At 40.4% G+C, this 16,224-nt stretch overlaps 1 protein-coding gene across 2 annotated transcripts in view; it reads left to right on the top strand.

Moving 5' to 3' along the window:
- The window catches only part of LOC122738015 (rap1 GTPase-GDP dissociation stimulator 1-like), an 84,160-nt gene that overhangs the window by 17,680 nt on the left and 50,256 nt on the right, over window positions 1–16,224 (top strand). For both annotated transcript variants that reach the window (XM_043980058.1, XM_043980059.1), the window contains one exon: window positions 13,677–13,793. In XM_043980058.1, coding sequence (XP_043835993.1) covers window positions 13,677–13,793 — 117 coding nt within the window. The remainder of the gene's footprint in view (window positions 1–13,676; window positions 13,794–16,224) is intronic.

Here is a 16,224-nt window from a genome sequence, read left to right as displayed (position 1 = left end):
GAGTTCTCTGTGCTGATGAAAAACAGCTCCACAGTGTTTCCTAGCACTCTCTCCCCACCCCCTTCCACCATTCTGTCACTATCATTGTAGGAATATAAGAACAGAATCCTGTGTATAATTATTTATCTACATGTACTTTCTCTTCCATAAGGAGGTAGGCTCCTTGAAAAATCAGTGGCGTGTGTGTGTGTGTGTGTGTGTGTGTGTGTGTGTGTGTGTTTGACAATGCCTGGCACATTGTCAATCAAGTAATCAGTCAAAAAACATTAAGAATCTAGTATGTGAGGGGGCAGCTAGGAGGCGCAGTGGATAGAGCACTGGCCCTGGATTCAGGAGGACCTGAGTTCAAATCCAGTCTCAGACACTTGACACTTACTAGCTGTGTGACCCTGGGCAAGTCACTTAACCCTCATTGCCCTGCAAAAGAGAGAGAGAGAGAGAGAGAGAGAGAGAGAGAGAGAGAGAGAGAGAGAGAGAGAGAGAGAGAGAGAGAAGAATCTGCTATGTATCAGACACTATGCTAAGTGTAGGGGATACAAAAAAAGAATCCTGCTCTAAAATGCTTGCTGCTTACTTAATTAAATACCATATTGTATTTTACTTTGTTGCGAATGTTCTAAGAACCAAAACTTCTTTTGGATGTTTCATTACAGATCAGCTTTTATATATCTTTTTAAAATCAAATGAACCTTTTGAAAAATAGAATTAAATCTAATTAAGAGTTAGCACTTTTAAATCTAAGTTGGTCGATATATTTCCCTGCAACCTCATCAGTCTCTTTATCAAAGGATCTTGGGATTGCAGATTAAAAGCTGGAAGGCACCAGAAAGTAATGTGGTGTAAAGTGTAAATGTCTCAGAGATAAGGAACTTTTATTCTTACTGAAGAGCCCCTGGGTGGTGGGGGTGGGGGCGGGGAGAAGGGGAGAGAGAGGAATAGCACCTGCTATTTGTGAAAGGGTTAAGAAGAAAGGAAGTAAAACTATGAAGTAAATCACTGGAAGCATGAAGTGTGGGATCAGTAAAGGGGGGAATAATCACTGTGAGGGAAAAGAGTCCAGAAACGATCAGTTAAAATAAATTTCCTGAATTCAGGATTTTCTGAAGGCTACCCCTGTGCATGCACAGAGGGCTTCAAACATTGAAGAGCCCAAGAAATAAGGCACTTCATGCAAAATGATTTCTGTAATCATAAGACTACAACTGAAGAAATTTCAGTCCCAATCTTTTTTTTTCTTCATATGTTTCTGCTTCCTCCCTGGCAAAATGGGAGTGATGAGATTTATTTACTTCACTGAGTTTAGTTCACTATTGAACTCAATTCAATATAAGCAGCAAACATCACTTAAGCACCCCACTACATGCACAACAGGGCCCTATGCAGTCACCAGTCTTCTAAGTCCCACTGTCATTGCTGTAAGAGCTACCATCAGAGCCCCAGCTTTGAAAGCAGAAGACTCTGAACCAGCACCTGGGTGTTCCGGAATTTGCATGTGTTCCAAATTCCTTTTTTAGTCTGTCTCACTTCCCTTTCTAAAGTTATCCCTGCAAGCCTACAGCATGTGGTGTCTGTGATCAGACATCTGTAAGGCCATTTATCCCAGTGCCCAGTCTCATGGTGAATTGGAATAACCTGAGACACAGCATGAAGGTGTCTACATCCTTGCACAGCAGCTCTGCTGGATCAAGGTTTGTCCCAAGCCTTTTCTAGATGGACAGAATGTCCAGTACACGCTTTCTAAAGAGCCATTGCCAGGCCTAGTGACAACCAACAGATGGTACAGGCATTCAGCACTCCCTTTGAAGGGAGCCTCAGGCCACTCACAGACCCAAAAAAGGATACACACAGGCAATGGACCAAAACAGATGGCCAAATTCACTCATTTCTTGCCTCTCCAAAATTTAAGGAAAGCTTCCTCTAGGTCTCCAGAGTTAGTACCTAGGGTAATCAATGGGATATGGATACATAGTGTAGAATAAGCACCCATCATTGAGATGGCCACCAAGTCAGAAGAGAGCAGGCCAAGCAGCAGGGTAGGCTTTTACTGGAAAGGACATGAAGCACGAAAGGGAAACAAGGAGACCCTAGATGGGTCTCATCATATGACTGCCAAAGAAATATTTCAACTGATTCAATCAATGGACCTAGATAAAAGCCCTTCTAGTCTCTCATAAATCAGGGGACATAAGGGTTTATCTTTATCCTATTATCCATGGTTTTCCTATCACCCAGCTCTGAGCACAGAACTTCCCATGAATCCCATCCAGTCAGAATGGAAAATCAGGGATTATTACCTATTTTAAACCACATCTGCACCAAAGAATACTTATAAAAGTCTGGCATAAAGAGTGGTAGAAAGTACTTTATAGACAAAAGCATGAGGCCAGCATCACAATAGATCATTCACTCTCTTACTCTAATCACTAAATACTAACAGCACTGAACTCATCAAATCTCAGGATATTAGATAGAAGATTGTGGGAGATAGGTAGAAAGCAACATTCTGCCCACCTTCCCTGCTTCTTACAGATAAGAAAATCCAAGTCTACGTATGGCAATCAACTTGGCCAAGATCACACAGCTAGTTAGAGGTAAAGTCTAAGCTGTGGTTTATTGATTCTCAAACCCAGTGGGTTTTTTCCCCATATATATGTGTGTATGCACATCTATATACATATACACATATATATGTGTATATGTATGCATGTGTAAATATGTATATGTATCGTATATATACATAAACCTGTATGTGTATGTGTATGGATATGTGTATTGTGTATGTGTGTATGTATGTGTATATGCATATACATGTGTATATATACATATATCACTTCTTCTCAAAGGTTGTACATGTACAAGTGTGACATGAATTTGTATGGAACTTTCACTGGTAATTACATGAATGTCCCAATTCTTCTATAGTGTGTCAGGATTCTTCATAGCAAAGACAAAGAATAATACTGGTTTTAGAGTAAAAAATATTGAAAACTACTTTATTTTACCATGTTTCAAATGTGGAATAGTGGAAAGGACATTGGATTAGGAGTTAGAAGGGGGCAGCTAGGTGGAGCAGTGGATAAAGCACTAGCCCTGGATTCAGGAGGACCTGAGTTCAAATCTGGCCTCAGACACTTGACACTTACTAGCTGTGTGACCCTGGGCAAGTCACTTAACCCTTATTGCCCTGCAAAAAAAAAAAAAAAAAAAGGAGTTACAACACCTGGGTCCTAACCCAATTCCACTACTGTGTTGCCTCTACTCCACTAGGTGTCTATTTCCTCATCTGTAAAATAAAAAGCTTAGACAATCTTTAAAGTCTCTTCTAAAAATCCTATTCATGGAATAATCAGTACTGTGTGATGCTTATTCTAAGAGCAGATTGATCTCTGCTCTTAGGATACATAGAAATAGCACCTTCTTCACTGACACAAAAAACAAGGCAAGGGGAGAATTATACTGTGAAAAGAATAGTCCCTGGGCTCATAATCACTATCCTCCTACCCTGATCTCATTTTTTTGTTTGTTTGTTTGTTTTGTTTTGTTTTTGCAGGGCAATGAGGGTTAAGTGACTTGCCCAGGGTCACACAGCTAGTAAGTGCCAAGTGTCTGAGGTCAGATTTGAACTCAGGTCCTCCTGAATCCAGGGCTGGTGCTTTATCCACTGTGCCACCTAGCTGCCCCACCCCATATCATTTTTTAAAAAAATGCCCATGTCATTAGAACAAAAAGAGACCCAGGTCAGCTCTAAACCTAAGAACTTCCCAGTGTTTTCTCTGCCCCCACCCCCACCCCCACCCCAGTCAGACTCCAATATAGATGACAAAACTGCTTTTCTATAGGCTTCTATCTGCAATACATTTTGGAACTCTCCTTTAGAGATTGGACCAGGGCTGACCTTACTGACAAGTAGAAGTACTCCATACAGTGATTGGAGTATTTCCCTTACCAATATCTAAATTCTATAACCTGTAGGCCATCCCTTTGCTTTAAGGAATATCCACTCAAAGCTCCTCTTTTAAAATGCAAATATCCCTAGGAAGGGAGAGTGCTCTTATCACCTTAGTATAAAAAATCTTGTTAAACCACCTTTCTTTGTGACTGGGTGACAAGAGAGAAAGCAGTGGGAAAACGCCATGGCATCTAACAGTCATGGGGAGAAAGAAGAGCAGAGAACTTTATTTAACTTCAAAAATTTACCCAGTGCCAACCCTTGACTAGGCCCCGCAAGAGTCCTGGCCAGCTGCATGGTAGCCAGGCTACAGTAATAATTAATGCCCCTTGAAGGATACAATAATGAAAACAATATTTGTAAAAGCTGATGTTTATAAAGTGCTTTATGGTTTGCTAGATATTTTACATGTTATCTATGTTATATAAGTTTATCATCCCTCTGTTTAAGTTCTATCATGATCCCCAATTTATGGATGAGGAAACTGAGACTCATAGAGGTTAAGTGGCTTGTCCAGAGTTAAACATCTAGTAAGTTTCTGAGGCAAGACACAAACTCAGGTTTTTAGACTCCTTTCTTGAAGTCTTTATGAACTATCAAATACATTATCTCATTTGGGATTTACACAAAACCTATGAAGCAAACAGAACAGAAGAGAAAACCAGCGTTCAGACAAGTTAAATGACTTCCCCAGCATCATATAGTAAGGCCATGACAGAACACAATCTAAGACTTGGGTCTTCTGATTACCAGTGCAATGCTCATTCCATTACATCAGGCACTCAGTAGGAATTCATGCCAGGCTTTTATTCCTTTCTATTCCTATTGGGTCTCTCCTCTGGATATCACCAATATACATGGTTGGCTATGTTGGGAGCAGGGGAGACATACAATCAACTTAGCTTTAATATTGCAAAAGTGGAATTCCCCTGACACTGGGGAGCCCCACAATATCTAGAACTCTCCAAGGGACTAGGCAGTGTCAGTGGTGTTCCCATCTCTACTAAGATGTCGTTTTTCATCTGGCAGTTGTTTGGTTATTCTTTCCCTCACAGTACTGTAAGATTGTCCTCACTATAGAAGTGGATCTAATAGTCACTAGGCCTATCCCTATCTTCTCATCTTATTCCCAGCAAAGCCAGAATCTTAACAGCCACATACAATGAATCATCACTAACTGATGATAAGGAAGGGGTTGGGGAAAAGGAAGGGAGCAAGAATTTATTAAGCACCTGCCATGTGCTAAGTATTTTATAAATATCTCCTAATTTAATCTTCACAAAGCATAATAAAAGAAAGGCAGGAAACAGTTATAGATATATATCCATAATTCATATGTGCATATATATACATATATACACACACACACATACATATATATACATACACATACACAGGCCAAGCAGCAAGGCACTTTTACTGGAAATAACATAAGGAAATAAAAAGGGGAAGCTAGGAATCTACCTTAGATGGGTCTCATCCCATGACTCTCATAGAGATATTTCATGTCATTTAAGTCATTTAAGCACTGAGTCTGTTTCCTCATCTTTAAAATGTTTATAATAATACTAGTGCTGTACACATACAAATATGTGTGTATATATATCGATATGTGTGTGTATCCTTCTATTTGCAACCCCCAAAAAGCAGCTTAATTCATCTCCCATACTCACTTGCAGTTTGTTTTGGGGTAGAGCTCTCTCTCTCTGAAGCTGAGTTTCTTTATTCTTTAAAATAAGCAGATGATATCTCAGATGGAATTACCCAGATATAACATTCCATAGTTCTAACTTCTTGACTTTGGGCAAGTCATTTAAGCACTCTGAATCTCAGTTTCCTCATCTGTAAAATGGGTATAATAATAACAGTGTGATATTCCTTAGAGGGTTATTGTGAAGATCAAATGAAAACTATCTAAGCTTCTATGCAAATTATTGTTATGATTATAAGATCTCTGACCTGATACAGACTGCAACCTAGTAGGAAACATGGAAAAAGTAAAGTAACAATATTAAGCAAATGTATGGAAAAGTGATCAATGAGTGTGGTCATAGAGGAGATTAGACAAATAGTTAAGGTTAAGAAACTACATTGAAGTCCATCCTACCCAAGGGATGCAATAGTCTTGTTAACTGCCTTAAAGGACTCTCCAGTTAATATTATGACCTACCATGATTGGGTATGGCCAGTGTCCCTTCCAGTCTTTTTTTTTTATCCTTGGCGTTGGCATTGGGAAGCTTAACTCATGAATCAGACTACTTGATTTCATATAACCAATCAAGAAGCTGCGTTCCAATCATGTTTGCTCCACCAGAATCAAGAAACCAAGTTTCCCTCTGAAAGCTAAGTTATAAGCTCCTTGGTAACAGTCACTATTTCATTTTTGGTTTATGTCCCCAGCACCTTGAATAGTGGATCTTTAGTTATTGCTTGTTGAAAGGTAGATTGATGCTCCCTCAATTCCTTTGCCCTATTACCTGAAATTTCCCCAATTGGGAATCCTTATTCTCTTAAAGGACTCTCTGCTACTCAGTGCTGGGCTAAAGCTAATGATGAATTTCCTACCTCCCCATTGACTAACGTTCATTCAACCACAATCAATTCTTCAGGTACTTCTGAGGTCCCCTTGGAATACTACAGAACAGGAAGAGTGAATGCTTCCACTTGATATGATCAGATAAAACTTCATAGGATAAGTAGAACTTGAGCTGTGTCTAGAAGGGTGGGTAGAAATTCCAAAGACAGGCCCTTCAGGCAGAGAATAACATGTGTGGAGGATCAAATGCAGGACTACTCATGGTTATGTCCAGGGTAAAGCAAGTATTACAACCTGATTAGGTAAATAATTTTGTATAGAGAAGAAGTAAGACATGAAGCTGGTAAAGTTGAATGGTGCTAACTGTGAAGGATTTTGAACTTCAAAGGAAGAAGTTTAGACCCAATGCTATGAGTGGTATGCTAATAGAAGTCAGCAAAGGACATAATGAAATCATAGGTTATTAGTATGTAGTTATATGACTGATTGTATTTGAGTGTTGTTTTCTTGAGGTTGCTACATTAGTTCCAGACTCTGGTATCAAGAATAAGGAGCACCTGCTGTCTAGGGAAGGGGGGAGGGAGGGGAGGGAGGGAGAAAAATCTGAAATTGTAAAGCTTGTATAAACAAAAGTTGAGAACTATCTTTACATGTAACGGAAAAAAATAAAATACTTTATTAATTAAAAAAAAGAATAAGGAGCATCTTTCCTTTCTAGGCTGAGTTCCCAAGAGGCCAGATGACATTGAGCCTGCAGCTGAATGACCTTGATCTCATGAGAATATATGAGTAATTGGACTGAGGAGCATATGGGTCTTATCAGCCCAGGGCCATGTGATCATTTATGTAATGGTGAGCCAAAAGGCTCTCTCCAAATTATCTCCCCCACCAACCTGATTTGTTTTTAACCTGCTTTATCCTTTAAGAGGATAAGAATTCCTGATTGGGGTGATTTCAGGTAATAGGGCATAGGAATTAAGGGAGTATCAATCCATCTATCAACTATCACATTATTCTAATCATAAAATCAATGACTCTGAGAGTTTGGAAGGGACTTCAGAGATCATCTTGTTCAACTCCCCACCTGGAGCCTGAATCCTCTCTATAACAAGCATCCCTGACAAGTGATCTTCTACCTTGAAGTCAAAGAGCTCCAGTGTTAAGGGCTAAAATTCTAGCTAGTCTGTCTAAAATATTTAATGAGTGGTCGCCAATAAATTATAAGCTTTAGCAAGAGTTAGACTTTTAAGCATTTATTAAGGAGAATAAGAATTTGGTAAAGAGAGAGAAAGGCCTAGATTCCTATCTATTAAAGGGAGAGCACATTTCTAGCTCCGCTCTCCACCCGAGTCCAGAGGAAAGAGAAAACGAGACTGAGCGCCAGTCTCTTCCTTCCTCCTCCCACTAGCCCGCGTCACTTCCTGACTCCTGGTCTTGCCCTCAAAGACCTTCCCTTCATGGGCAGAACTCCTCTACAGTAAGTATCCAGCAGGTGGCGTCATTCCAATCGTTACAGTCCCCCCTGTTGTTCCTCAAGAAACAAAATGTTTCCTTGACGGAACAGTAAAAAGAATATAATAACTATTGCTAACTAATAATATGTGAACGACAATATAGAAAAGGAAGAGAGGAAAGTTTTGTCCAGAGGGGTGATTTTTTTTTTGTCCTCATGAACCGACGCTTTGACATTAGTCTTGCAAAGGGAGGGCCTCTGCAGAGAATACATGTTACAGATGGTGTATATTATAACAGAAAGAGAAAAAAAACAACAAAAACAACAAATCAAAACTGTTCATTTAAAGTCTCTGAAAGTCTTTTCTTAGATGTCCTCTAGGTGTAGTCATGGAATGGAAGTCTTTTCAGGGGTTGATGTGTGGATGCTGGTAATCAGCCAGGAAAATTTCCTACAAAATTGAGCTTAACACAACTTTAAAATAGCTTTGTCAATAATCAAATCAAACAATGAAAGTTCTCAAAAACATGTCTAAGGGAATTCAGAATCTTAGTTGTTACACATGAAACATATAATAAAACAAAAATTGAAACATTCTTTAAAATTATAATATTACTATAGTCCCCCCTTATGGAGGGTAATTGAGAAGACAATTGCTGTGATATTAATTTTTTAAAATAATTTTTATCTTTGTTTCATCATTTTTTGCATCATCTACCTAATTATCCTCATGCCATTATGAGAAATTTAAAAATCTAATATAATTGGTAACAGGTGTCAAGGCCAAATTCAACACTGTATTTATCATGACACCTGAGATAATTATGGGGGTTACCATAAAAGAACAGAGAAATGATGGGATATGAGCATTCCCACACTTGAGCAATATATACTGCCCATGCAGTATACCAGGCTTAAAATAGGTGGATGGAATATATGTCCATGCCACTGAACATATTGGAGGAAACTGAGTCAGACTTAATCAGATGCATGGGATTTGAGATGTCCATGGCATCAGGCATATAGGAGGGAGCATAGAAGCCAGGTGTAGAAGTGAGATGGGTGGGATGAATACTTCCAGCCATCTGTACAATATTGTGGGGAAAAATAAAATAAAATATTAAACCAAGAGAATCCAACCTCAACATTAGTCAAAAGCCGTTCCCTCGGCCATACCTTGACTTCATGCATGTGATTCCGGATCAGAAGATTGAGGGTTCGAGTCCCTTCGTGGTCGCCATCTGTTAAGGGCTAAAATTCTAGCTAGTCTGTCTAAAATATTTAATGAGTGGTCGCCAATAAATTATAAGCTTTAGCAAGAGTTAGACTTTTAAGCATTTATTAAGGAGAATAAGAATTTGGTAAAGAGAGAGAAAGGCCTAGATTCCTATCTATTAAAGGGAGAGCACATTTCTAGCTCCGCTCTCCACCCGAGTCCAGAGGAAAGAGAAAACGAGACTGAGCGCCAGTCTCTTCCTTCCTCCTCCCACTAGCCCGCGTCACTTCCTGACTCCTGGTCTTGCCCTCAAAGACCTTCCCTTCATGGGCAGAACTCCTCTACAGTAAGTATCCAGCAGGTGGCGTCATTCCAATCGTTACACCAGTTTTAGAAAATTCATTAGCTCCTGGGGCAATCCATCTCATTTGTGAAGTTCCTTCTATCAAGCTACAATCTGCCTGTGTATTGTTCCTAGTTCTGCCTTTTAGGGCTAACCACTCCTCTTTGTAACAGCAGTTCCTTCAAATACTTGAAGACAATGATCACCTCTCCCCACAAGTCTCTTCTCCTATATAATCAGGTTCATGAAGGAGCTACACTTGGAAATAAAGGGGAACCCTCAACAGCCTTCATATTCCTAAGAGCCTTTGGAGTTCATTTAAGAACAGAAGTTGGGGGGCAGCTAGATGGCTCAGTGGATAAAGCACTGGCCTTGGATTCAGGAGGGCCTGAGTTCAAATCCAGCCTCAGACACTTGACATTTAACTAGCTGTATGACCCTGGGCAAGTCACTTAACCCTCATTGCCCTGAAAAAAAAAAAGATCAGAAGTTAACGTTAGCATTGGAGCTTTTCTGGATGTCAAGGGAAATCCTATTATTGTATAGCTTTTAGTAGCAGTGGAGAGGATGGATGAAAAAAGAGATTATAGGATCATAGGAGATAAAAGCTGAAATGAATCCCTCATGTTATTTAAAAGGAAACTGAGCCCTCCAAAAGTTATATGATATTCTTTAGCTCATGCAGGCCATAAGGAGCACAGGTAGATTCACACTCAGGTCCTCTGATCTGAACACTGTGCTCTGAAGTTTTAAGGAAGCATGAACTCAAGTGTCAAAGAGAAAGGGATAGTGATCAACATCTCTCCAATCCCCTTAGGACTAATGAGGCCAGGAGCTTCTTCTTTATACAGGGCAGTTAGGTATTGGTACCATGGCCATAAACTCCTCTCCTGACCCATTGGCCAGCAAGTTGGAGATCTAGTAAGAGTAGGAATGGGGCAGCTAGGTGGCGCAGTGGATAAAGCACTGGCCCTAGAGTCAGGAGGACCTGAGTTCAAATCCAGCCTCAGACACTTGACACTTACTAGCTGTGTGACCCTGGGCAAGTCACTTAACTCTCATTGCCCCGAAAAAAAAAAAGAGTAGGAATGGCTCAATATAGCTGCATCTACACCCTGAAGCATTTCCTCCTGTTGACAGTGAACTCAGAACATCAGATTATTGTATAATAATGATCGTGACTATTACAAAGATGTTAATGTTTCCTAGTTCATTTTCCTACATACAGTTGTAAATCACCTATTGTGTAAATATCGATTCACCCATTTTAATAGCCTTCAAAGTCTAGCTCATCTCACCCTCTCCATGATGGCCTTATTACCTTTCCCAGCTCTCCATATCTCCTCTGACCATCTAGAATCCTCACCTCTAATTGGGCATTTAACACATATTGCCTTGAGTTGTTAATTATCTTTTGAGAAGTGCATGGCTTTTTCCCCCAATTGAGACTGCAGTAACAAGGACAAGTCATATTTCTGTAAAGCTTTACAGGTTACAAAGCACTGAAAAGAAAGGAACTCAGTACCCTCAGAAATTACGTTGAACTTGTGCCAATGTCTCCATTTTACAAATGAGGAAAGACCAAGTTCAAAGAGGCTGCCCACATGTCCATAGTCACACATAGCTATTTATCACTAGAGGCCAGATTTGAACCCAGGTCTCAAACTCCAGCCTCAGCCTTTGTTCCAGGATGCTGTACTTCCTGAGGGCAAAAATCAAACATCACATGAGGAATCAGCCCCAGAGTACTCCAGATATGGGCCCCATGATTTAAGTGGATTCACCTTTCTAGGAACAGGGCAATGACTGAAGAGATACCTCATTGGGGAGAATGGAGGTCTCTCTGACAGCTGGTGCCATGACAAGAAATTTATATATTTATCTTTACAAGTATATGCATATGTATATACGTGTGTGTGTGTGTGTGTGTGTGTGTGTGTGTATATATGTGTGTGTGAACTTCCTACCATCAGGAAGGCAAATCAGAAAAAGATGGTGAGGCATCCTACTTTTCTCCACCCTAAACAGATTTCTTAATGCATTCTTTTCCATTTTAGTTTGCCCTTAACTTTCATTTCAATCTACTTTCACCTGGATGTAAATGACAGATGGGTTGGTGAGAAGAGGGACTGGGGGGAAAGCAGTAATGGACAGTGTGTTTTTTGACAGGCCCTTTTCCCCGAGGCCCAGTAACCTCCAATGAATGGCTTGCTTCCCTGGAGTCTCTGTGTCTCCCACAATGCTTTGCACATTCAATAAATGCTTCTTAAATGATTGATTTTAGACAGGGACTCCAGGTTATGTGTCAAAAGAGCAAAGCTTTAACTAAGGAAAGTTGAAAAGGTGGACAGAAAGAATAGGGAACAGTCTGACATTTTGAATTAGAGTCAGGTTTCAACAGCAGAGGTTTCTTCCCCCACTCCCTCTTCCAATGGCATTTGCAGTCTAGGCCCCAGGCCTCCTTCTCCTGGGGAAAACCACTTCCCTCCTCCTTCTCAGGGAGTGTGGGTTGTAATTTGATAATGGGCTGGACTCTCACCATATGGAGTCCTTTCAAGGACTAGAAGTGTCATTATGCATATGGTGTAATTCTGCTGATCAGCCCCTGGAGAAATCCCCCACATCTGGATGGTTAATTACCACTGTACCGTTCCTTTGCCTGACCAGCCTGATGCTGGCTCCACGCTCTACTTACAGAACCAGCTCATCCAAGTGGAGCATCCATTTTGTCCCCTTCTCACTTTCAAACCTTAGAAACTTAATTTAAAATCTCCTAATGCAGTTACAGTCTGATGAGATACAAGAGTAAAGTGATTTTCTAGGTCATAATGAATTGGGCTCATTAAGGATATGGGGACAAGAATGGAATACTATCTCACTAACCCCTGACTGACCTGTTCTCAGGGGCTTTTTAACAGCAGATGTGCACCCCACCTCTTGCTTCTCCCAACTCTAGTGTATTTTACAGGCTGTCAAAACTAGAAGGCGCTTTATAGATCATTTCATGCAACCTTTTCATTTAAAAGATGAGGAAATGCAGGCCTACAGGGGGGAAGCAAATTATGCAAGGTCACATAACCAGTTAGTGGTACAAGCAAGATTAGAACCCAGGTCTCCTGACTCTTTCCCCTCCAGAGCCTGGTTCCTTTCATAACAACACACCCTCATAGATGGATTTTATCAAGATTAAGTATGAACTTCATGAACAAGTAGTATCTGAGATTTAATTCCTGACCACGAAATCTTGGCTCCTTAGCATCACTGACATACTTTTGCTCTGAGAGGCTTTTGAGCTTCCTTTGTTGTATCTTAATATGGAGTTTGGTATTAAAGGTTGTTGTTGTTAAGTCATTTTTCAGTCATGTTCAACTCTTCATGATCTCATTTGGGGTTTTCTTGGCAAAGATACTGAAGGGATTTGCAATTGTCATCCTCCAGGTCATTTTACAGATGAGAAACTGAGGCAAAAAGGGTTGTGACTTACCCAAGGTCACACAGCTACTAAATGTCTGAGTTCAGATTTGAACTCAGGTCTTCCTGACTCCTGGCCCAGCATTCTATCTTCTATACTGCCTAGCTTCCCTAAGTATTAAAGGACCTGGGTTCAAATCCTATTTCTTCTACTTAATAGCTGTGTAACCTTAGGAAAACTTCACATTTTCTAGTTCTTCAAACTCTATTTCAAATTCTTTCATGTTTCTTTTTCTGTAAAATGAAAGGGATAGTTTGGGTTACATCTTAGGTCTTTTCTATGTCTAAATACTGTAAATTTAAGTGAGTAGTGTCTAATCTTACATATATACGGAGTAGGCAGTCATTTACACAGTATCATTTAAAGACTTCCAGGACTATATCTGTGACCTCGATATATTTGCCCATATTGGATTACATAGTGCCAGCAATTCTGCCTTTCATTTCTGTGTCCTTCTCCCTTTGGGTTCTGTTTAATATTGCAAATATTAATATTGAACTAATTCACACTATAGTGCCATTGACTCTCAAGGTCTGAGAGGAGTAGAGAAAACTGATTAAAGGATTAGGGGAAAGGGAAAAGGATGTGGGAAGGTAGAAAAATGCTGCTGCCAAGTTCACAATTTTGTCATGTCCCGGCCCTAGCGAAAAGCTCAGGAGAGGCCTCTTCTAGAATGCTGAACTGACCTTTTCTCATTTTTGAACCAGATTCCCTCAGCCAACACCTGGAGGGTCTCAAACTCGTTGGAAACAAAGATCAAGGTGAAGTTGAAGAGGAAATCTTCAAGAGCCTAAACATGGTGCTGCAAGCTGTTACTGGAGACCGTTAAGTATAATTCACATATTGACAGAATTTAGGAGTCTTAGAGGAGGGATCTCCTTGTTTTGCCAACACCTTTTGTTGTTCAGTAGTCTCTGAATTTCCAATGATTGTCTCTTTCTTCTAGTACAATAGTTCTTAACATTTTTTGTATTGTGAACTCCTTTGGTGTAGTTCATGGAAAACTTCAGAAAACTAATGGAACCCTTCTCAGAATATTGAGGGCAGGTTTTTTTTTAATTCAAAACTAAGGAAAATGTTAACTTTCCACGAGACATTAGTAAAAATATTCTTTTAATTTTTTAAATGTTTGAAATATAAGGACTTTGAAAGTCTTCTAAGATTCACTTTTGGACCAGGTTAGGGAATTCACACGGGCCCCTTCAAATCTCTAAGCATCAATTAATCTAATGAAGCACAGAAGATGCTTATATTTTGGGGGGGAGGGGGGAGGGCAATGAGGGTTAAGTGACTTGCCCAAGGTCACACAGCTAGTAAGTGTCAAGTGGCTGCATCTGGATTTGAATTCAGGTCCTCCTGAATCCAGGACCAGTACTTTATCCACTGCACCACCTAGCTACCTAGCTGCCCTGACATTAGTGAAAATATGCAATTTTTTCCATCCAAATTCTTGTTCTCATTCTCGTTTTCATTTATTCATTCTCTCTCTCTCTCTCTCTCTCTCTCTCTCTCTCTCTCACACACACACACACACACACACACACACACACACACACACACACAATCTACCCATATAATCCATCCCCCGACCCCCCCCCCCCAGGAATTGGAATTTTATGAACTCCAAGTGAAGAATCCTTGCTCTAAGACTGCTTAGTGGCACAGTAGATAGAGTGCTGAGTGTGGAGTCAGAATTCAGCCTCAGACATTTACTAGCTATGTGATCATGACCTAGCTATGTCACTTGACCTCTGTTTGCCTCAGTTTCTTCAATTTTAAAATGGGAGTAATAATAGCACCCATCTTGAAGGGTTGTTGTGAGAATCAAATGAGATATTTGTTTAAAAAGGAAGGAAGGGGCAGCTAGATTGCGCAGTGGATAGAGCACCGGCCCTGGAGTTAGGAGGACCTGAGTTCAAATCTGGCCTCAGACACTTAACACTTACTAGCTGTGTGACCCTGGGCAAGTCACTTAACCCCAACTGCCTCACAAAATAAAATAAAATAAAAAGGAAGGAAGGAGGGGCAGCTAGGTGGTGCAGGTGGCGCAGTGTATAGAGCACTGGCCCTGGATTCAGGAGGACCTGAGTTCAAATCCTGTCTCAGACACTTGACACTTACTAGCTGTGTCACCCTGAGCAAGTCACTTAACCTGAATTGCCTCACCCAAAAAAAAAGGAAGGGAAGGGGAGAGGAAAGGAAGGGAAGGGGAGAGGAAAGGAAGGGAAGGGGAGAGGAAAGGAAGGGGAGAGGAAAGGAAAGGAAAGGAAAGGAAAGGAAAGGAAAGGAAAGGAAAGGAAAGGAAAGGAAAGGAAAGGAAAGGAAAGGAAAGGAAAGGAAAGGAAAGGAAAGGAAAGGAAAGGAAAGGAAAGGAAAGGAAAGGAAAGGAAAGGAAAGGAAAGGAAAGGAAAGGAAAGGAAAGGAAAGGAAAGGGAAAGGGAAAAGGGAAAAGGGAAAAGGGAAAAGGGAAAAGAGGAAAGAGGAAAGAGGAAAGAGGAAAGAGGAAAGAGGAAAGAGGAAAGAGGAAAGAGGAAAGAGGAAAGAGGAAAGGAAAAGAATGGAAAGAGGGAAAGGGAGGAAAGGAAAGGAAAAAAAGGAAAGCAAAAAGGAAAGGAAAGAAAGAAAGAAAAGCATTTAGCACAATGCCTACCACATAGTAGATGCTATATAAATGCTTATTCCCGAACTGTTTTACTAAGATATGAAGGTGAAAAAACAAAAACCCTCCTGTTTGGCTTTTAAAGACTTTCTTAGGCTGACTCTAACCTTTCTTCCCAGAGTTATATCACACCACTATATCCTTTCCTTTCCTCTTTCCTTTTCTCTTGCAGGTTCCTCATGCAGATTAAACTGACTTGCTAACTATTGGCCACTGTCAACATTCATTATCTCCTCCACACTTTTGTGTAGACTGTCTCCCATGACTGGAATGAACTCCCTCCTCACCTCACTTTGTAGACTTCCTTCCAAACTCAGCTAAAGTGTCCTTTTGTATTACTGGAAGCCCATCCTCATCCCTCCATTGCTCTCTCCCCAAAGAAAGTTCTGTCAATATCACCTGCCTTTTCACGCCCACACAGAGTCGTTTTAGTGTAGCCCAAACTATTAACTTCCTATGCGACTGTGAGCAGGTCATATCACCTCTCTGTGCTTTTCTTTCCTCATGTATAAAATAAGGGGGTTAAACTAAAACACTTCTGAGGTTCCTTCCTACACTGAATTTCTATGATTCTGTAGTTCTAGATTTATGTTCTT

Source organism: Dromiciops gliroides, chromosome 2, assembly GCF_019393635.1.
Source record: "Dromiciops gliroides isolate mDroGli1 chromosome 2, mDroGli1.pri, whole genome shotgun sequence".
NCBI classification, from domain to species: Eukaryota; Metazoa; Chordata; class Mammalia; order Microbiotheria; family Microbiotheriidae; genus Dromiciops; species Dromiciops gliroides.
Note: the sequence above shows the minus strand (reverse complement) of the source record. Positions and strands in the feature narration are given on the sequence as shown.